The sequence below is a fragment of the Primulina tabacum genome, chromosome 12 (assembly GCF_025594145.1).
Source record: "Primulina tabacum isolate GXHZ01 chromosome 12, ASM2559414v2, whole genome shotgun sequence".
NCBI classification, from domain to species: domain Eukaryota; kingdom Viridiplantae; phylum Streptophyta; class Magnoliopsida; order Lamiales; family Gesneriaceae; genus Primulina; species Primulina tabacum.
In genome coordinates this window covers 5088143-5110323 of record NC_134561.1, presented here as the reverse complement: position 1 = coordinate 5110323, position 22181 = coordinate 5088143, and the positions used below count along the sequence as shown (strand labels likewise).

Below are 22181 nucleotides of genomic sequence, written 5' to 3'. Positions count from 1 at the left end.
CTTCGAATACAAGTTTCTTGTCGGTTATTCTACTACATATCAGAAATTCAACTTCAAATACATGCTATTCCAGCACTTTGATATTTCGAGCTGCTGGAACTAGAAGAAATTTACCTCAGTCAGAAGCTCTCGACGCGACGATCACAAATATATAATTTGTTTCGCGTTTAGACAGCGTTTTGAAGTCGATTCGGACGAAGGAAAGAGAGTTTCCCTTCTTTTCTCTCGAATCCACGGTAAGGAAATGAAGAAAAGTAAAACAGAAGTCTCGTTCTTATCACCACCGTTCTCGCGCTCGGGCGGTAGAACATTCTGCCCCCGGCTTTCACTAGTACCGCGCTCGGGCGGTCACAAACTACCGCTCGGGCGCGGCATGTTCTGCCCGCATATTCATTATTTACATCAAATATATAATCACATATCAATTTCATGAATTATCGATAATCACACAGGATTTACGATAACACGATACACGGTCCTTACAACGTCTCTCTCTCTCCTTCAATTCTCTGCATTTCCCGATCATTCTCGATCCTTCACCATTTTCGTGTCTTTGACCTTCGATTCTAGTCGCTCCGATCGCCGAAAAATTAAATGAAATATATTTTCGGATAGCTCTCGTCGCAAGCTACGCATTGATACCCATTTTGCACAGAAATCTCACGATACTTTTCGAGTCCGTCGGAAACCGCCGCTCGTTTTCGCCGGAATTTGTGATGAAACTCTCGGTTTAAGTTTCCTAGAGTTTTACTTCGAAGCCTTGAGGTATTTAGGGTTTCGAAATTTTGGGTATTTTGAATAATTCGAATTCCAACAATTGATATATGTTGTATTATTGATTATAGGTGAATTATTGAGTCGATTCGAGGTATTTATCGACTTTTTCAGAATTTAGTTTACTGAATTTCAAATTTTCAGATTTATAAATTGGGATATTTCGACTTTTGAGCTGTACATGCGCTAGTCAGACACCGCTAGATGTTGTGATTTGAAATTATAAGATCTGGAAATTTAGTGTGAATTTTGGAATTACTTTCGATAAATTCCTTGATTATTTAACTAAAATAAGAATTGATGTGCAATAATAATTTTGCCACAGTATTGGAGTTTTCGAGAAATATTTAAGATATTTTGTGATAAATTAAAGTCAGTTGAGGTACGTACGAACTGTTTTCATTACGACATCTATTATGACGTGAAATGACGTTAAGTACTTTGTAATGAGTTGTGGCGTGCCTTATGTGCTTCTGTGAATACGTAAATGCATTCATGCATTTATTTGAGTTGATAATATTGGTGCATAGCATTTCGAGCCTTGACTCCTGTAATGCCCGAGATTTAATTACTATAATCAGACGCTGATTAATGAACATAATTGAGATTTCAAGAGCAAAGAAAGTTGCGAGAGGAGAAGCCGAGCGCCAGGGGATGAGAATATGAGGTCTTGGAAAGAAAGTGTGGCGCCCGAGCGGTAGTTTTTGACCGCCCGAGCGCCAGTGTTTAACAAGCCGAGTAACCGAACAGAGTGTTCGGCGCCCGAGCAGTACTTTATGACCGCCCGAGCGCCACCTGAAAGTTGTGAAAAGTAGACACATTTCATAAACATGCAACTTAGGATATATATATACATATATACTTCATTTCCAACATATGAAACGAGGAAAGGGAAGAGAGAAACGGCTGAAAAATCCTTACGCCTTTATATTTCGATCTGCCCGTCTGATTTTGAATCTGAGTACAGTACTGAGTTTCTATCGACACAAGCTTCAACTGGACGTAAGTTTTCCTACGTTTCGATATGTCTTGAAATTATGGTATTGTCAAAATCGGATATGATTCATATATGGTGTTCTTGACATGTTAGACATCATAGAATCGAAGTCCGATTGAGAAACAGATTGATTATGAAATTGTTATGATTTTTCAGAGGTATATTGATAGATATTGGACAGATTTGGATTATTGATTGATTTTAGATGGTATTGGATATTGGTTATGGATTGTAATTGATATCTGTTGATATTGTATTGACGGGGATAACGAGATTATTCCGTTATGTCGTTGATTTTGAGTTAGATTCAGAATTATACAGATATTGATTATAAACAGTGATATTGTATCTGTGATGTTGAGATTGACGGGTTACTGAGACTGTATTGTTATACCGTCGAAACATCAGCAAATTGATATTGATCAGATTCAGTAGTGACTTCGATTATATCGTGATATCGTCGATATTGATTAGATTGTATCTTGATTCGATATTGATTAGATTATGTGTGATTTGAGTATTGATCAGAATAGATTTGGAATTGAGTTGCATATTGAGATTGTGCCTATCCGATATTGTATTTCAGATTGATATGGACAGATTTGACTTCGAGACTTCGACTTCGTCAGACCACAAAGACAAAGGTATAAATTAATGTTGAGTTGGGATTGCACAACTCGAGTGAGGTTTGACTCGAGTTTCCCTAAATCACATACTTTATTTTATTGCATTGTTATTTGCAATTAAATACGATTGATATTTCTGGTCTATGGATGTATAGACAATGTATGTCTTGAGTCATAGGCGAATGTGTCTAGTCGTAGACATTTGATCTTGTGACAGAAGGGCCGGATAGTGAGGATTCGTCACTGGCCCATTGCACTTTGTTGCAGGATAGAATATTGGCGATCGGGCCATAGTCCATGACGGTTAGGTCAGGACACCGGATGTTTGGCTATATCAGAGTGGATAGAACTGGAGTTTTTCTATTACTGGTGTTCGATATGGAAAGAGCCAAAGTCCGTGAATAAGAACATACCACCACCCCGATCGGGAGTGTAGGTGGGTGTATGTTCTTATTCCGAACGGGATCCCTAGATTAGGACTGAGTCGAGTCTGAGTCTGAGAATCACGGAGAGTGATTCATTGCTTGATGTTGAATTATGTTCCTGATGATGGTACATGTTTAGAATATGATTTATTCTTGATAGTGATTCATGTTTAGGATTATAATACATGTGATGAATATTTGATTCATGTTTCTGATTTTGATACATGTTAGGAATATCTGTTATATGCTTTTATATTATTTTTATGATTGCATGTATACATGATTTATACTGAGAATGTAATTCTCACCGGAGTTATCAGGCTGTTGTCTTGTTTGTATGTGTGCATGGCAATAGGTGGGATAGGATCAGGGTCAAGGAAAGAACGAGGCTGGACTAGATAGCGTGGAGATCCGGGCTTCGAAGCAACTTAGGATTCAGCACTGAGATATAGTTGAACCTAGTTGAATTCTTGTAGATAATACAAGATTTGTATGTTTATGTTTAATATGTAATTTGAATTGAATTACATTACGTTTCCGCTTTGTATTTTAAAAAAAAAATTTAGACCCTGTTTATTATAATTGTTTGAATTATTCCTAAAAACGATTAAGGAATGAATTAGCGTCCGGGTCCCCACAACTCCTTTGATTGCTATTGATATTGATATTGATTTATCGAGTTGTTGCGTCATCGATGGAGCGGGTGGGTAGGATTAGCACTCCTGATGGCTTGCATGAGGGCTGAGCAGGTAGCTCCCGTACCCTCGATGCTACGTGCATGGATGAGGGGCGACTTGATGTTGTGTTGCTACGTTCCTGGCACGGGTGGCCACTGTTACTGTTGTTGATGCGATTCATTTGGACTCCGCTTGGTATCCGTTATCGGTTGTTACCTTTCACGCATTGCATTGCATCTCATTTTACTTGATTTTATTTCATGTCAGTTATATTTGTCGTAATATTATTTGTTCGTCGTACTGGGGCCCGACCCCTCGTTTTTTTTATGCTGTGATTGTTTTTGATACCATAGCAGGTTATCCAGGAGGATTTGACGCGTCTGGTGGAGCGTCAGGCAGTGGTGCCAAGTCGTCGAGTCATGATTGAGAGTTCCCATATATATATATACTATATTATGGAGTCATACATTTACCGAGTAGATGCCCCGTGTAGCTGTACTGTTATTTTTACGATGTTTTGAATTAATAGTTGTGTGAACGAGCCTTGCCGGCTCTACATGTGTTTAGTCCTGGCCAGTGCGGCTATAGGTTGTGAATTGATGTTATGACTTTATTTCGAGTATATAAATATTATTTGTGATGTTTGAAAATTTTGGGATGTCTTATTTACGGGAAGGTCATGTCGAAATTTCTATTGGCCCAAAAGAAAATTTTTAATCGCTTTCGTTGTTTACATTAATAAATTCTGGTTGTTTGGTCATTAAATATTAATCAAGACCACGGGTCCCCACATTATAAATATTCGACTGAACATGCACGTAACATATGCACATGTGACTAGTATTAATTAAAGTTAAACCTTATAAATTAACTAATTTTTATACGTTGGTTAAATTTTGTTTTTAAATTCAAGAAATATCACTCATTTAGTTTACAAATTTAATTAATTCTTCTCTTCTTTCTTAAATTTTACATCCAAATTAAAGTATCACACATCTTTTAAATTTTATACCCAAACAAAAATAAGTACTCAAATTTTTATGCTTCTGATTTATCGTTGATTTTGGTATTTGCAACGCGTGTATTCAATTACATGTTGTTATTGTTATATTATTAAGTACAAGACTTTTATATAAATTTTAAAAAATAAAAATTTGCTTTTTAAAATTATTAAGAAAAAAATCTAAAATATATCATCTTACCTTAATTCTAATATAAATTTTTACTCAAAAATTTATTAAAAAATTCTATGCAATATTAATTTATATATACACAATTTGTGCACCTGATTTGTGGGGACCCGGACGCTAATCATCATCTTAATCATCTTTGGGATTTAATTATCAATTAAGATAAACAGGGTCTAAAATTTTTTTTTTTAAAATGCGGAAGGTAATGGAATCAATCTATTATACAAACCAGTATAATAATACAAATCTTGTATAACATGCTTCTAGTTCAAACTAGTCTAAGGTTTAACTACTAAATTTCAAGTATTAAACCAAGTCTACAATAAATCCGGAGTCACCACTCTAAACTCGTCTTCTCTCATCATCTTCTTGACCCCGATCTTGTCCCACCTGTTGTCATGCACACATACAAACAAGACAACAGCCGGATACTCCGGTGAGAATAAATCCCAGTATAAATAATGTATACATGCAGTTAACTGAATTAACATAAAAGCATGAATTATATCTTATTACATGTAGCATAATCAAACAACATGTATCAACACCAGTCTGTGAATAAAACATGAATCGTAATCTACGAAACATAAATCAATACAAATCTGTAAATCAAGTTCTAGTCTCGATATATAAGACTCGACTCATCTCTCATTCTAATCTAGGGATCCCGGTGAATAAGAACGTAACAAGTCTCCCACCTACTACTACCAGTCGCGGTGGCGGTACGTTCTTATTTCTGGACTTTGGTCTAGCTGTATCGAATAATCTACAATAAGAACAATGTCTGTATCTTAAGCATATCGATACACCAAACGTCCAGTGCCTTGGCGTATCTACCAAGACTAAGCCTAGTCTGACAATGTGCAATGGGTCAGTGACTATACTGTCAAAATCTAACCCCTCTGTCAGTGAGTCTCACTCAATAGCTCTCTGCTTTCTATTTCTAATTCAATAGAATAAACATAATCATGAAAATACAAAGGTATAAAAACAATACCATACAAGTATGTGGTTTAGGGAAACTCGAGTTAAATCTAACTCAAGTCGATCTCCCAATTAACATCAATTTATACCTTTATCTTCTCGGTCTGATGAAGACGAAGTCTCGTATCCCAATCTGTCCATATCCAAATCTGATAATGACAATCATATAAATACCATATCAGTATATAACTCAATTCAAGACCTGTTCTGATCAATACTCAAATCGGTATATAATCTGATCCATATCTGAACAAGGTACAATCTAATTCATATCAATGATATCACGATACAATCGAAATCATTACTGAATCTGATCAATCTCAATCAATACTGAATCTGATCAATATCAATCTACTGATGTTTCGACGGCATAACAATACAGTCACGATAACCCCGTCTATCTCAACATCACAGATATAATACCAGAATTCATAACCAGTATCAGTACAACTCATAATCTGAATAATAACACAACTCTGATATAGAATCTCAACTAAATCAACTATGAAATTCATAACAATTTCATAAACAATCTATTCTTTAATCTGACTTCGATTATATGATGTCTAACATGTCAAGAACATCATATATGAATTCCATTTAATTCTGACAACATCATAATTTCAAAACCTATCAAAACGTAACAAAACTTACGCCTAGTTGTAGCCTGTGTCGATAGGAACACAGTACTGAAGTCGGATTCAAAAACAGACGGACGGATTTCTCACAAAAGGCGTAAGGATTTTCTTTCTTTTTCTGAAGCTTCCCTTTCTTCGTTTCTCCCTTCGTTCCTTTTGTTCTGAATAATTGCAAGATATATATATATATATACGTTGCATTCCAAGACACCATGTGGCGATTTTTCATGATGCATGCCGCGCGCATATGCGCGCACAAAGCCGCGCATATGCGCCGGTAGTTCTGCCCGGCTGCCTGTTGCATAAATCTTCTCGCGCATATGCGCGAGATGTTCTGTCTCGCATCTTCCCTTACTCGCGCATATACGCGCCTTCCGCCGCGCATGTGCGCCGAACTCTCTGGACGTTCCGCGCATATGCGCGCATTCAAGCCGCGCATGTGCGCCGATTATATTCTTCACACCTAACGTGATTCCTTCTTTCGGCTCTCCCGATATGCTCCGTTCCGTCTATAATCATCTTTAAATAAATAAATAAATCATTTCATATTAATCTCAGATTACAGTAACAAAATCTCGGACCTTACATGATTGGTAGTGTATAAATATGTCAATGCATACTAGTTGTTACTGTTGATTGTTGACATCCTTCAAGGAAATCAAGCATTGATTACTTTTTTTTAAAAAAAATAAATTGTAGATCATTGCACAATATTTATGGAATAATTTATCTTTGTTTTAATTTAGAATATTTAAGGGATTGTTTAGTGGAGTTGATTGTGATTGTATCTCCTATATATATGAACTTATGAGATGAATAAATATCAAGAAAAATTAACTTTATGTTTCTTTCAATGCCTCTGTCCTTTTTTCTTCTAAATTCATCATGGTATCATAGCAGTATGATCTATAAGGGCTGAGGAAAAAAAAGACAGCAAGTTTTTCATTCCCAAACCATTGTCACATAAACAAAAAAAAAAAAAAAAAACTCAATGACATTCAAAGGTTTCTCTACACCTTCACCTCCAAGTTTCCATGGGGAAAATGTTCCCTTTTGGGCTGTGAAAATGAAGGAATATTTGAAGGCATTTGACCATTGGGATGTTGTGGAAACAGGTAGAGACCTCCACCATTGAGAGAAAATCTACAGTAGAAAAAATCCACCAACACAGTGAAGAAAATGTAAAGAAATACAAAGTTTTGGCTGCAATTGGCCCATCAGTTTCATATCCTATTTTCACAAGAATCATGAACTGCGAAACAACAAAACAAGCTTGAGACCAATTGAAACAAGAATTGCAAGGGAGTGACAAAATAAGGCAAATTCAAGTAATGGATTTGTGGAGGGAGTTTGAGATTTTTAGAATGAGTGATTCTGAAATTTTAAAGGATTATACTAACGGGTTAATGAGGATAGTGAATCAACTCAGGCTTCATGTAGAAGATCTGTCGGTGTAAGAAATAACTAATGGGCTAACGGGTCGCCCATGAGGGCTAACCCGACCCGACTCAAATAATTCAAATGTTTGAATTTGAATTATAAGAGGGAGTATTATTTTTTGGTTGGATAACTTTCTTTAACTTCCACTACACAAATTGGATAAAATATTGTTTTGGTTCTTGAAAGCAAAGAAGAGGCCGAGACATTCATTTTCAATAAACACAAATCATATCACAATTATTAAGTATTTGGATTGTGCAAAATCGATTCATTTCCGTTCGTGATAGGCGTCAGACCATCGAAGTGTATTAAAATTATCAAAGAAGGTTAGTAAATCAACTACAAAGATTCTAAATCAAAATATGAATTTATTTGATAATCATATGCGATATTCGAGTGTATGATTTCCGTCAGTCGGACAGAAGAATGGTTAGTAAAGTCCTCGTAAGTGTCCCGAAGAGATTCGATGCAAAAATCTTGTCACTAGAAGACTCGAGGGACCTCTCAACTATAACTTTGACAGAAGTAATGAATGCTTTTCAAGCCATAGAGCAAAGAATAAGCATGACGCAGGAAGAAGGATATGAGGGAGCATTAATGGCAAGATTAAGAGAAGGTCAATCAAGCGAAGGAAAGAAGAATGCTGAAGAATACAAAGGGAAAGAAAAGAAATATAATGAACAAAGAGGAGGAAAAAAAGAAAAATATCCACTTTGTACTCATTGTGTAACGCCCAAAAATCAGTCCACGTAGACCGCATGCATGAAAATTATTAAATTACTAAAATATTTTAGTTAATGATTTTGGATGAATGAACGAAATATTTTGAGTGAATAAATTATTAATTGTGTAATTTTGTTTGATTTCATGATTTAAAGATTTTCAAACGAATATCGGTGGTTGACCGGAACGGAAAGCCAGAGACGATTAAGGTGTTAAAGATTTAAAAGCTAAAATTTTATTTTTAGTTAAGAAAATATTATTTTAAATATTTTAACAATTTTAGCATTGTTAAGGTAAAATTTAAATTAATTAAAGGGAGCAAGGAATTTTATGCATTTTATAAGGAGATTTTTGGAAATATGTATTTTTAAACCTTTTTAATTTAAGCCTAATGATTTTATTAATCTTAGTGTTTATTAAGCCCATTAATTAAAAAGTTAAAAAAGCCTTTTTGTTTTTTTATTAAACATTAAAAGAGTCCTACACCGGGGCATGTTCCGAAGATATGAGTTGTTTGTATGTAGTTGATTTCAGTCATGTGTGAGCTTATTTTATGATATGATGTGTATATATGAAACTTTATTATATACTATTTTTAGTATTATAATCGTAGTTGACACATTTTAGCCTTATTGTAAAGAAAATTTTTTACTCGTTTTCAGCTGTAATTTATTAACTATAATCAAATTGCATTGATTAGGAGTTAAGAGCCCCACAGACAATCAACATGATACAAAAAAATCATACCTGGAAGCTGGTAGAGAAGTCAATCGATCAAAAAATAATTGGTGTTAAGTGGGTTTATAGAACCAAAACGAACTCAGATGGTGCTATTAACAAACTTAAAGGCAAGATTAGTTGTTAAAGGTTATTTCCAACAGCCAGTGGTTGATTATACAGATGCTTTTGCTCCAGTGGCAAGACATGACACCATTAGATCTCTAGTAGCTCTTGCAGCAAAGTAAGGATGGAAAATTTATCATTTGGATGTCAAATCAGCTTTTGTCAATGGTTTACTTGAAGAAGATATATATGTAGAGCAACCTGAAGGATTTACAGTCTCTAGGGAAGAAGATAAAGTCTACAAACTCATCAAGGCACTCTATGACTTGAAGAAGGCTCCACAAGTCCGGTACAGCAGGATTGATGCATACTTGTTACAAAATGGCCTAGTTAAAAGTGAAAATGAAGCCACATTGTATATACTAAAATTTGAAGATGAAGTAAAGCTAATGATTTCTTTATATGTTGATGACCTTTCGGTGACAAGAGGTGATGCAGTAGCTGTAAAAAGCTTTAAAATGAAGATGGTGGACGAATTTGAAATGTCTGACCTGGGAGAGAGGAGCTATTTTCTTGGAATGGAAATCAGCCAATCAAATAAAGGTACTTTTCAGCAAATTTGCTTTCAAGATTTATGCAAACTCCAAGTAAACTTCATTTCGGAGTGGCTAAAAGGGTCTTAACATACATCAAAGGGACTATTGATTTTGGTCTTTGGTTTAGCAAATTTGAAAGTGGAAACCTTCAAGGTTTTTCATATGAGATCCTTGATCCTTACTCTTTGTTGTACAAACACAGGTTTGAGAGATCTTAATTCCTTTGGTTGTTAGGACAAACAACTCTGTTTTGTTTAAGCTGCATAGGGTGTGATGAATGAAGCTTTGTGAGTTTCGCCCCTTGGTCATAGTTATGATCATTCCCCTTGCTTTTGTTTCTCTACTACCTTGTGAGGAGCAGGAACACGAGGCTTGTAAATTCTACAATACACGAGTAGTCATAACTGTAATATCATGTAAATCTAGTGCAATTGATATTGGTAATCAACCATTGGACTTTTTTTGTCAAATGGAGAAAGAAAATAGTACAAGGAATAAGCTTTCAGAACCAAAGCATTTATTTCATCCCCTAACATATATTCCAGGGGTGTCAAAATCAGACACGACCCACCAACCTGACACGGTTCAACCCGAAAAAAATCAAGTTTGAGTTTGAGATTTTTGGGTTCGGGTCAGATCGGGTTGGACCCGATAGGTGACCAGAAAAAAATGAGTTAACCCGAAAATTTTAATTTTTTTAAATAAAATATAATTAATAAATATTGCCTATATTTTTATATATTGTATATCTGAAAAATATTTATTGTATATTTATATCATAAATTTTCATAATTTATTATTTATTTTTAGCATTTTTTATTTTTTAAATAATTGTTTATTTGATTTAGTAGATATACTTTATTTTTCTACAATTAAATTTTCAAAATTTAAATCAAATATATGGCAGAGATATTATTATTATGTGTTTAAATTAAAATATTAGTATTATTTTTTTAATTTAATTTTAAAAAAATTATAAAAAATTCAAAATCGGATTATACGTGTTGATCGGGTTGATTCGGGTTCATGTTCGGGTTGAGTTCAAGTTGATCAATTTTTGAATAGAACTACTGCTCAACCCGACCCAACTCACCCGAATTGACACCCTGATATATTCAAAGTTGTTCTTTTGAACAATGAATTTGAGATAATCTGATTTTTTGATTTGATTTGATTTTATTTTATAGACAAAATTCAAATAAATTTCAAATCCACTTCGTATCAAGTTAGATAATTTCAATAATAATAATAATAATAATAATAATAATAATATATTTCAAACACGCTCAAAATGAATGTGATTTGATATTCATCCTTCAAATCCTCCGTTTCCCAAATCAAATATCTCCATCCAAATCAAAATAATCAATCCAAACTCAACTTCAAAGAATTTAAAATAAATTACCAAAATATTCGTAAACAAAAACCATCATATGAACCCCATGGCTTTTCATCTCTTCAAACGATCAATTCTATAATATCATGAAGATCACACCAAAACCAGGCAATTTAGAAAAGACTCGTCCAAAAGAAGATTTTGATAAGGGAAGAGCCAGACGAGGAAGAAGAGATCATTTGGTGGTTTTGTGGCAAATATCATTGAGGCTTTGCTTTTTCATTATAAAATTACATTTGAACTGTAAAAATAAATGTTTACACTGTGGATATCTAAAATAATAGTATGAACAACATATTCAGATCTATCCTAATCTATAAATCACCAAACTCGAAAACTATGCAGCACATCTTAATCTGATCATTTCTCTAATCTACATATCACAAAAAACTTGAAAACCATTGCATCACACCTTAATTTGAGTGTTTCTCAGATAAGAATTTTCACCTCAAGTGCAAGATCAAGACATTGCATGGATGGTGCATCTACAGCAAGTGCAGTTCGTATTAAAACAAGAAACTCCATTTCTAATACACAAACACCAGATAGAAGCATCTTTCATGGAGAAGGCATTTGGCCGAGCAGAAACCAATTTAACTATGTAGGCGCAGGTTGGCAGAGCCAGGAGCAGTTATCAGGCTTCCCCCATCAGACATATAGAAGCTATTATAGTTAATACGGGTAACAAGAGCTGCCAAGTGAGGGAACTGACCAACATTGAGCTTCACAGAGAGAATCTGCAACACCAAATACAGAGATGCAACTTGATAGCGACACATGTTATCGTCTATGCTACTAAAGGAAGCATAATTATTTACTTTGAAGAGTTTTCACGTGCATAAAAAGAAAACAAACTTAGTTACTTACAATTTGCAAAAATAATAGATGTGAAGGACTATTTTTACTTGCTATTAAGCTTAAACCATCTTTAAAATGATGCTAATAGACCAACCCCCTCCAATTTGTTAAAAAAATTAAAAAAAGCAAATTCTAATAAAATTATATTTATCAGAAATGAAGTGATTAGATCACCCACAGTAGATACCAGACCACTCTACAGAACAGTTGAAAATTGCTTTTGTCACGTTCTACTAGACTCTACTATCACATATCTTCACAGAAGCTAGCTGCACAACTACATTGCTAAAATATCACGGCAGCCTACAGGGCAAGATCCAATCATGGACTAAACACTGGTGGCAAATTGGAGCTCTGGTGAACCAAATATCTAAGATGATGCATTCATCTCAAATAGATAAGGAGAAAAGAGATGAACAGAATGCTAGGAGTTTCATCGTTGTGGCTTCATCAGTTTACAGGAGAGAACTAGAGAAGCAAGGTACAAAGCAAAATTAAAAAGGGAATGAGGAACAATATTACTGGAATAAATAAAAGATTTTTGGGGGTCAAGAAAGATAAAAACGAAAGGGAAAGGAAAAAGCAGGAGAACAATATTTTGGAAGCTGATGGATGACACATAGAAAATAACTATGGAGAGAATTATAACTTCACAAAAGAATACCCTGAGGAGAAATGCCATGCATTCATCGAACTGTTTCCCTATTTGCTCTAGTTCCTTTTCACATCTTGCTCTGACAGCAGAAATTGCCCCACCAGAGGTTAGAGTCTGTTGTATAGAATAGAAGTCAAGAGCTAGCCCAAGTATACTATTTATGCGACTAGCAATCAATCCCCCCTGCAAGCAAAAAGGACTTCTTTTAGGTAGCCATCATCACCACAAGGTGACAATAAAATTTTGCATAAAACATAGCATTTATTATAAAAATCTAAGCATGTGAAAGAGACCAGCTTGTCTGGAACCACAAAACACTGCCTCTGAATGGACAATAAGTAGGATTCATGCACTTCTATGGCGTCATCCAGAGTTCCAGCTGCCGCCACACCCTCACAGAGTTCTCGCCACGCATTATGATATACCTGTTCATCAAATCCTGGTTATAGACTGCAAGAAATATAAGTATTTACATGGAAATTTTGCTTTTCACCTGCACGATATTTAACTTTATACTTTAAGAACTGTAATAGATTGATCTGGTGGCATCTTTTATTTTGAATTAGGATTTGCTGTTATCTTTAATTTTAGGATAGAAGAAGTCTTGATTTGCTAATTTGTTGCTATCTTTTATTATTTGTTGCTGTCTTTACAAGGATTTGGAGGCGCTGAACTCCGTATTTAATAGTTGAAATGAATAAAATTCTAAATCTGAAAATCATATTGAACAAGATAGGAGGTCTCTTTATGAAATGTGTAATTCAAAACAGTTCTCATTACACTAACGATAGATCCATTCGGATCAAGGAATGTGTTTCAATTCTCACCTTGGCATTTCAAAATGTTGAAACACAATCCAATGAAATCATACAATAAAAAACAATATATCAACTTAGACGCTAGATTGAAAATTTACAGATAAAGCGCTTGGAAATAATGCTAAACCAATTCTTGTTCATACTCCACGCATGATAAAGTATGACAAACAACTCACCCTCCAATCACCTGTATTTAAGAGTCAGAAACACATTACCCTGTCCATAACATATTGGTGAAATGCATCCACAAAATGAAGGAGTTTTTGCTCCAGCAACCAGCAGCGCTTTTGCTTAGTCGAGGCAATGCCTCTATCCTAAGAGATACAAAGAGATATACAAAGGATCTCAGCATTTTTTGTTGAGTACGAATAGAAATCAAAGGATCAGTCCGTATCCTGAAGTCTGCAAGACATTTAAATTAAATACAGTTCTAAAGGGAGCAAGAGGTACCTTCCACATCCACCTTCGAGTCTTATCTAGTACATATTTTGCACGTTTAACCTTCAACAAAAAACTCATCACCTGCAGAAATTATACCAGGTATTAAATAGAAAAACAGCTACTCAAATAATATATATGATGCACCAAGGTCTACCTGATTATACTTCTTCATGGCTTCCAGGTTGCAAATAAGCTCAAGGGGCCAAGAGACCTATCGCATTGCATCACAAATGAAATCCAGTAAACTATATTTTCAAACTAACATAGAAAACAAAGGCAACAAAGTCCTAGCACATGCCTTGTATGTGAACGCAATAGAGTCCAAGACATCCATTCCCGAGCTATGCGCTCTACCTTTACGAGGAGTGGAGACAACAATGGATGGATTACGCTGTTCACCTTCATTCATACCAGGATTTTTGGCTAGTGACACAACCAATGCATCAGGTGTACTTAAAAGCACATTATCAGCAGAATTCCTTATTGATTCCTGATGAAAAAATAAATTCTGAAATTAATGGTGCCAGTCCATTGACACAAGGAATACAACATCAAATTACACAAAGAAAAAAATCAATGGACAGCATACTATATTTCTCCAACTAGTACCAGACAATTTTTACGCCCACAGTTTATGATATTTTGTCCCAACAATTCATCAGGACCCCTGATGACTCGTGGATACAAGACAAGTTGGCTGATAGGAATTAAGGGGACTACAGCTTACTTGCCATAATCAGAAGAAGTAACTCAAAACCCGGTAAGTATAAACTGGACATTAATGCCCACTATAAGTATGATGATCCATGCCACAGTAACAAAATGGAACTAAATGAAAAAAACTTTTGACACTTCAAGACTTGATGAAGCTTTATTAGATAAAACTGTACCTGCAATATCGTGTTCAATTCAAAATCATCGTCTAAGGATTCTCCTTTGTCTAGCTTATTAAAAATGACAGACAGAAAATGCTGTAGCAGATCACCTAGAGTATTTGCAGCCAGTCAGATATACTTTATAAATATAGTTAACATGTGAATTAATGGAACAGTCGTTTAAGAGGAAACCAGATCCCAATAAATTTATGGCACACAAAGGAACAGTCATCCAGTGGGACACCTGATCCTAATAAATATATGGCACGCAGCACACCCAACTCGTCCAGCAATCTCCACTCATGCAGTAATTTTGACAACATTTTGCTGCCAATATAATCAGCCTGTATACAAAATTTTCATGAATTTGTGACAAATCGATTAATAGAATTATGACAAGTATTGTGAGTATTGTTCATCCCCAACCTGCTTCTTGATGAAGACAATGAGGCACTCTTGAAGGACAACAATAGGAAGCGGAGTAGTTTCAGGTTCAACCTTTTGAATCCAGCTAAGGATTCTTGATGCCAGAGTACTGTTATTCTGAAAGGGTAAAACCTCAGACACGTGAAGGTCATCCTGCCCAAAGAATGAAAGAAAACCTAAATCCTAGCAAAAACAACATTATATTTCACATCACAAACCATTTAAGATAACTCCGCAAATGGGAAACCTGGAAAGATGGAAGAAGAGTTGGAAATGGAAGCAAAACTTCCAGCATCTTTGTATCATCCAGGAACCGATGATGATCTAATTCACCAAAGTGGAGACCAGAAGTGTAATCCGTGTTCTTGATTGTCAAACCACAACCACAATTATCACCAAATATAGCTTGCCTAAGCACATCATCATTCAGAGCGGGAAGACAAAAGGCTTGAGATATGTTTAATGAGCTCCAAGCATCTCTATTCTCGTAAATAATATCACTGCAAACTGTGATAGCTGGATTTTCAGGACAATATCTTCGGGGAAGGTTATCTATTTCATCTGGAACTGCTGTCCTCCCCTTTGTCATGTTGTAATTTATTGCACCTTTTTTTGCAGGTGTTGAACTAGTATCTCTTTTCTGGTTCAAAATATCTGCCACTAACTTCTGCCAGACATTTTTTGAGTGAGTATTTAATTGAAAGCTCCCATAATTTTCCTCAATCTCCTCTGTTTCCCCACACAGATGTTTGTCATCTTGCCAAAAATACTCAGCAACATGATCACCATGGCCAATAAGTGCTGTTAATGAGGCACAAAAGACCTCCGACAGGGTTAATCCAGCTATGTTGTTTCCTTTCTCAACATAGTCAGCAGAAATTGCAAAAGGAGATTGCATAGGAGCATGTCGAATCAGCTGCAGTGATTTTCCAGCAGAAATAATTGCCTTCGCCATACCCATGATGAAGAATGGACAAACTTGAAATTGTTTGTTATTTGCTTCTTTTCCCATGGGTACACTAGACAAAGGTACAGATTTTCTAACATTCTTATCTTTATTGTCTTCTGCTGAAGGTAGAAAATCATAAGCAAAATCTTCCGGATGCAATCTCTTGGACATTGCTGGTCTTGGTTGATAGCTTTTCTCCCAAAACTCAGCCTCGTCTATTGTGATTTCTTTGTTAGAAACAAAGAACATCTGCCGAAAGGTAAAATGAACCATATATATAATTGTTGCACCAGAAATATAAAGAAACCAAAAGGAGCCATCAAAAAGTCACCTCTGTCAACAGCACTCATAATTGAAACACAAATCTTACACCCTTAAAATCAAGAAACGGAACAAATGCAATCACTGTAAACAATCAATGAATATGTGAACAGTGATTCTGATGAACAACCCAAGCATAAATTACAGACACAAATTTGTCATCACGAACACATCAAATATAAATCAGATGAGACAGCAAGCACACAACCTGTTATGTAGGTGCCTAAAATTAAATAGAGCATCAGAAATAACTTAAGAACATGCGTAGAAAATTTTAGGATCTTTCAACTTTATTCCTCCAAGTGGAGAGAGAGTTTTATCAGAGGAGACTTGTCCCTCAGGAACAAAGGGAAAATTAAATTCCTGGATTTCCTTTATATCGTTTGGCTAGACAGAAAGGGGAAGATGGAGGGAACAGATGATAGTTGGGGCAATCCTTCCTCCTTCACAAAGTAAAAAAATATAAAGTTAATTTAACACAACCATAAACACACATGATTAACTGATTTTTTCTTTTTCCTAGCACCTTTTGATTTAACAAATAAAAAATGTATCTCCAGAAGAGTATTACATCTATATATGCGTGTGCACACCCATTTTATGTTTTCGCAAATTACATGATCCAATAATATTTGAATTTTACTATGTTCAGCAAAAAGCAGATGATTTTACTACTAAATGTTTAATATATTCTTAAAGCGCAATACATTTCAAAACACATATTACTTTTTTTATAATTTCAGTTGTTACGCAATGAAACAATTCCATGGACTATACAAAAGAATTTTACAATAATACGACAACAATGAGAACATTATTTTACACACATGAAAGTTTGCAAATAAACCGTGTTTTGAGATGCAAACAGTTCATTTAAATCTTACTAAACCGTGAGTGTACAGATAACAGAACTTTACATTTTTTTTAACATATTTTGTTTCAAAGTTTCTATCGTAAATCTAAAAAATATTAATAGAATTTAATGGAGCGTACCAAGGTTTGAATATACTTTCTGTCATGTGACTCGTGTTCATCGCTAACGATTACTAGATAATAAATTTAATCGTCTTCCAGCTCCTATAATGGATGATTTTTTGAATTTTGTTAATGTAATCTATTGTTGCAATTAAATTTCATATAAAAAAATAATGATCATACTCATCTAGGGCTTCCCGATCTTCACAAAATGTGTTTTAACTTTCTTAATCGATAGTGTAAATAATAAAATGAGTAAATTAAGCAAAATTACGTTCAACCATCCTCCTTTTGTCATACCAAAAAGGTGAAAGCAAATCTTTTCCTCCATTATATCAGATAACAGGTAGGCGTTTGTTGAAAGGTATTCCTTGGTAAAGGATTTGATTAGTTCCAGTTCTCTGGCCTCCCACTTGCAGTACCAAATGTAGCCTCATATAGAATTTCATAAAAGGTTTCAACTAACTCCAGGAAAGAAGTAAAGTAAGAAAACAAGAAATACCTCCTCAAAAGGATCATCAAGAGTTCCTTGAAAGAGCCAAGAATCAAGACTCTCGATATACGGCAACAAACTACCGACAAGTATATAAAGTAACATCCTATATGCATCCTCCTAAAAAGAAGCATATTTGATTAAAACAAATCATCAAAAGCATGAAACGAGTATAATAAAACTTGAACATGTTTGAATGACCTCTCCTCCTTGAACAAGACAAACTTCATTGAGTTTTAGATACAGATGGTTCAAAATGTGAACAGCAATATCCGCAGCAGGGACATAGTCATCAACTTCGAAAAAAAATTGTGGAATAGCTCCAAACACTATTTGCAACAAATGCTCGGCTCCTGAGCATAGACTATATGAAATAAAACCAAGAGGAACTAAGATAAGAAGCTCAGAAACAGAAATTAGCTCCAACATGAATTTTGTGGGGAAAATTAATCTGAAAGAAAGTTGATACAGAAATTCAGGGTATGTTCGTGCGGAGCAAGAAAAGGATAAATATCATGGGCAAGCATCCTTATATGACCAAATAGCACCGAGTGAAACAAAGAGCCAGATTTTATTATACAGATATAAGAAGCACATTACAATGTAAGAAAACACCGAGCAAAAGCACATAAATGTGTCGTTAGATTTTGAGATATAGGTATATAGACATCCAGATTTGACACGTTCAAGTGAATAGAGAGGAGGGTGGAGCAAAGGGGATTGACAATTGAGTCGTAACGCATATGATCCCAAGTTAACAAAACGAGAAATCCAAGATGGTTCATTTAATAGTCGATCCCAAAATCAAAATAAAATTAGATTAGGTAGAAGTACATGATCATTACGATTTCGATTTCTAAATCCTAAATTATCTCTTTCAACAAATCCAATGAATGCACACATAATTATTCAATCTCCAAATCCAAGATAATGTTGACCAACCTTGATAATGAACTTGACAACCCCAAAAGAGTGGGGGTAGTGCTACCATCTGAGCTATTTACCTTCACCTCTTCTTCCAGAGCAACATCTTGTATCCTCTGTTCCAAAGAAAGATATTTGAACGACATGACAGAATAAGCAAAATGATTCAAAACTGGAACGCAGAAGACAGACCCAGAAATGTTGGCAATTGATATCAATCTCACTCACTCTTAGCCATGCACTAACAGAAGAGGCAAATGCTCGCAGCGTAGGTGGAGGCAAGCTTTTAGATTTCTGGATTTTGTTAACAACGATGTCTACCACTTTTAAACAATTTGCAGCAAACATGAACTGGTTAAGAACACGATGCAAACTCATTTGCGAGAGATGAGCGACGTATATTCCATTTTGCACGCAAAAACAATGTTTCTTGTCGTCCCAGTAAAATATGGAACCCGACAAACCTTGTACCATTTGCAACAAACCTCGTACCTGGAAAACAAACAAAATACACCGGCATATATAAAAAAAGAATAAAAATTCACAAGCAAAACGCATGAAAGGAACAAAATTTGTGTACCAGATCAAGTTCCGTTGTCCTGAAAGATGAAACTGGAGTTGCGAAATGTATACCTCCAGCAGAAAATGAACTATGGATTCTGTCTATCAGATTTTGCGAAAATTCCATCTTTTCGACACTCCACCACTTAACACTAATGAATGCTAATTCAAGCAAACTAAACTAAAAAACTGGTTCAGGCACCTTATCAAACACTTCGACTGCATCTGCGTCAGTCAGTCGAAGTAGCCAAACCCTGATGGGGTTATTAAAGATAGCACGCGTATGAAAAATTACAGCGCCATCGCCAGATTCTGAGAAACTGGGGTGGAAGTAGCATAAAAAAGGAACGGAACTTTGTTCTTCGTTTCCAAAAGCGATCAAATGACGAATTAGGGCTTTGAGGAGGGGGAATTTTATATTGATTTCGAAACATAAAATAAACAGTTATATTCTTTGATAAATCTAATGTGTAATTATATTAATATTACATTTTTATTTTATTTTTTTAAAAAAATTTATATTGATTTCGGAATGATGATCGTCGCTAAGAGAGAAAATTAAAGAAATTTGGCTTCATTTTAAGTTAATCGAAATCTATTTTATCTATTCTATCTATACTATTTTATTAAATTTGAGGACATGAAAGTAACCACTTAGGAAAGATACTAATTTTTCATCCAACTTTACCTTTATATGATACTAATATTACACTTTTGTTTTGTTTTTTTAAATTTCAACACACTTTTACTTTTATTTTTTTATTTAAACAATTCAAATATCAATCTAGTGCCTTATAATTTGTCAAATTTCACTTTAGTTCATCGATAATTATAAAAAAGACTGTACACACACGTATCGCATGTGCAGAGTAACTAGTTAAAGTTGAGGACATGATAGTAACCATCTAAGAAAAACATTAATTTTTTCTTCCAACTTTACCCTTATATGATAATAATATTAAATTTTTTTTTTGTTTTTTTTTTAAATTTCAACACACACTTTTATTTTTATTTTTTTAATTTCAACAATTCAAATATCAATTTAGTCCCTCCATAATTTATCAAATTTCACTTTAGTCGATCGATATGATAAAAAAAATTGTACACGCAATGCATGAGTGCAGAGTAACTAGTTACTATTGTGTGTGCAAACTAGATAGAGATAAATTCAATATTCATATAAAACAGCATTCATACAAATAAAATAAAAAAACATTATGAGTGCTTGAATTTAAGATTTTAAAATCTAAACCACGTGTAAATTTGAATATAAATATTAAAAATTGTTGGAACTTTTCAAGTTCGCAATCTTGATTTTGATGTTAACAAAACTTGTTAATTGTGTTACTAATAATCTACCTTAGTGTGCAGCATCCAGGATCACTCACGAGCTGTTTACATCGCAAACTTTTGACACTCAACTGATCGCACAAAATGAATCAGTCTAACTGTTACGTCAATTGAGCAGTCCAACTGATTGTCCAGTTGATAGGTGGTTCAGCAGGAGAACCTCAGAAGCCTGGCCAGCCGAAGGATTGTTCAACTGATGAAGAAACCCAGCTGATCAGTCCAACTGAACAAGAGTGAAATCAGTTCCACTGACGAGTCAACTGATTTTACCAGCCCAACTGAATATCAGTTCAACTGACCAGTTCGAAGCATCAGTCAGAATCTTTCAGTTATGGATGAAGACAAACTCTTTCAATGGAATCTAGCTGTACGTGAAGGTACAAAACCATTGTCCAGTCAAAGGACAATAATGGACGTTACATCAAAGTATTAAAGACAAAACGTTTCAGAAGGACAATCGAAAAGTCGGGACACAAAGTCCAAGAAAAAAATTCAAGATGCAACGGATACAACAAATGAGTCTCACTGTACGATCAATTTTCCCGCCTATATAAAGAGAAGATCAGTGAAGACTCAACAATAAGAACAACAAGAAGAAGAGTGAGCAAAAAGAAGCTTATAAGCATATACGAGAGAAAGAAAGGGCACGCTCATTGCACATCAGCTTTCAAAAGCAATCAGTCCAGAGGAAACTCTTCACAGTTATATCAGCTTAGATTAGAAGTTTATTTCCCTCAGTGTGTGGGAACATCCTTATTCAGTTCTCACACACAAACACTCTCAATCACTCAAATACAATCTTGCACAAAGACGTTAAACTTGTGTATGTAGTCTTTCTCACATAGACATTAAAGAAGTGTTGACTGGAAGGTGCTGTGTAAGGTCCAAAATTAAGACGACGTAATCCAACTGCATGCGAATCTAGGAAATTATGAAAAATTGAGTAATTAATTGATTTTAGCTGCTAATTAATTATGTGACGTACTTGTTTATATGCTAAATGAGATTTATTTGTCATCATGCATAAAAAAAAATGTATTTTTAGGAATATTCAAGTGACGATCGAGGAACGGGGACCGAGGGCTGAAGAAAACGTAAAATATTTATATTAAATAATTATTTTTAATTATTTAAAAGATGGTCGATGCTTTTTAGTATTTTTATGAAATTAAGGGTTTTGAGGTGATTTTATACGCCGGGGCGTAAATTTTATCGGTGTTGGTTTTTCAACTAAAATACGAGCTTTTTGGCAACCCGGCTAATAAATTCACAAATTTATTTAAACA

General features: G+C 34.8%; 1 protein-coding gene and 1 long non-coding RNA gene across 4 annotated transcripts; one reads left to right on the top strand and one right to left on the bottom strand.

Annotated features, from left to right (window-relative positions):
* Positions 1–490: 490 nt before the first annotated feature.
* LOC142521031 (uncharacterized) lies at positions 491–4130 on the top strand. 2 transcript variants are annotated; one of them, XR_012814055.1, is made up of 4 exons: positions 491–765; positions 846–868; positions 1100–1156; positions 3856–4130. It is a non-coding gene; the product is annotated as an uncharacterized LOC142521031 (long non-coding RNA). The 2 variants fall into 2 exon arrangements; XR_012814054.1 differs by lacking the exon at positions 1100–1156.
* Positions 4131–11462: 7332 nt separating this feature from the next.
* LOC142520142 (uncharacterized) lies at positions 11463–19987 on the bottom strand. 2 transcript variants are annotated; one of them, XM_075623141.1, is made up of 16 exons: positions 19565–19984; positions 19213–19476; positions 19003–19100; positions 18262–18424; positions 18070–18180; positions 15570–16520; positions 15323–15475; positions 15141–15240; positions 14912–15006; positions 14320–14511; positions 14176–14232; positions 14031–14102; positions 13796–13894; positions 13056–13187; positions 12772–12945; positions 11463–11986 (listed from the first exon to the last, which is right to left on the bottom strand). In XM_075623141.1, the coding sequence occupies exons 1-16, from the start codon at positions 19670–19672 to the stop codon at positions 11843–11845; spliced, it is 2913 nt and encodes a 970-aa protein (XP_075479256.1). In that variant the 5' UTR covers positions 19673–19984; the 3' UTR covers positions 11463–11842. The 2 variants fall into 2 exon arrangements, with proteins under 2 accessions (XP_075479256.1, XP_075479257.1); XM_075623142.1 differs by lacking the exons at positions 11463–11986; positions 12772–12945 and having other exon boundaries at positions 13768–13894; positions 19565–19987.
* Between the last annotated feature and the right edge of the window lie 2194 nt (positions 19988–22181).

Bases quoted from the DNA above. Each gene is read 5' to 3' on its own strand.
- LOC142520142 (XM_075623141.1), bottom strand. From the start codon at position 19,672: ATGGAATTTTCGCAAAATCTGATAGACAGAATCCATAGTTCATTTTCT. The intron at 18,425-19,002 runs GTTGGTCAACAT...TATTTCATATAG, and splicing joins TTGTCAAGTTCATTATCAAG to TCTATGCTCAGGAGCCGAGC. The intron at 12,946-13,055 runs GTCTCTTTCACA...TTTTGCTTGCAG, and splicing joins TTGTGGTTCCAGACAAGCTG to GGGGGATTGATTGCTAGTCG.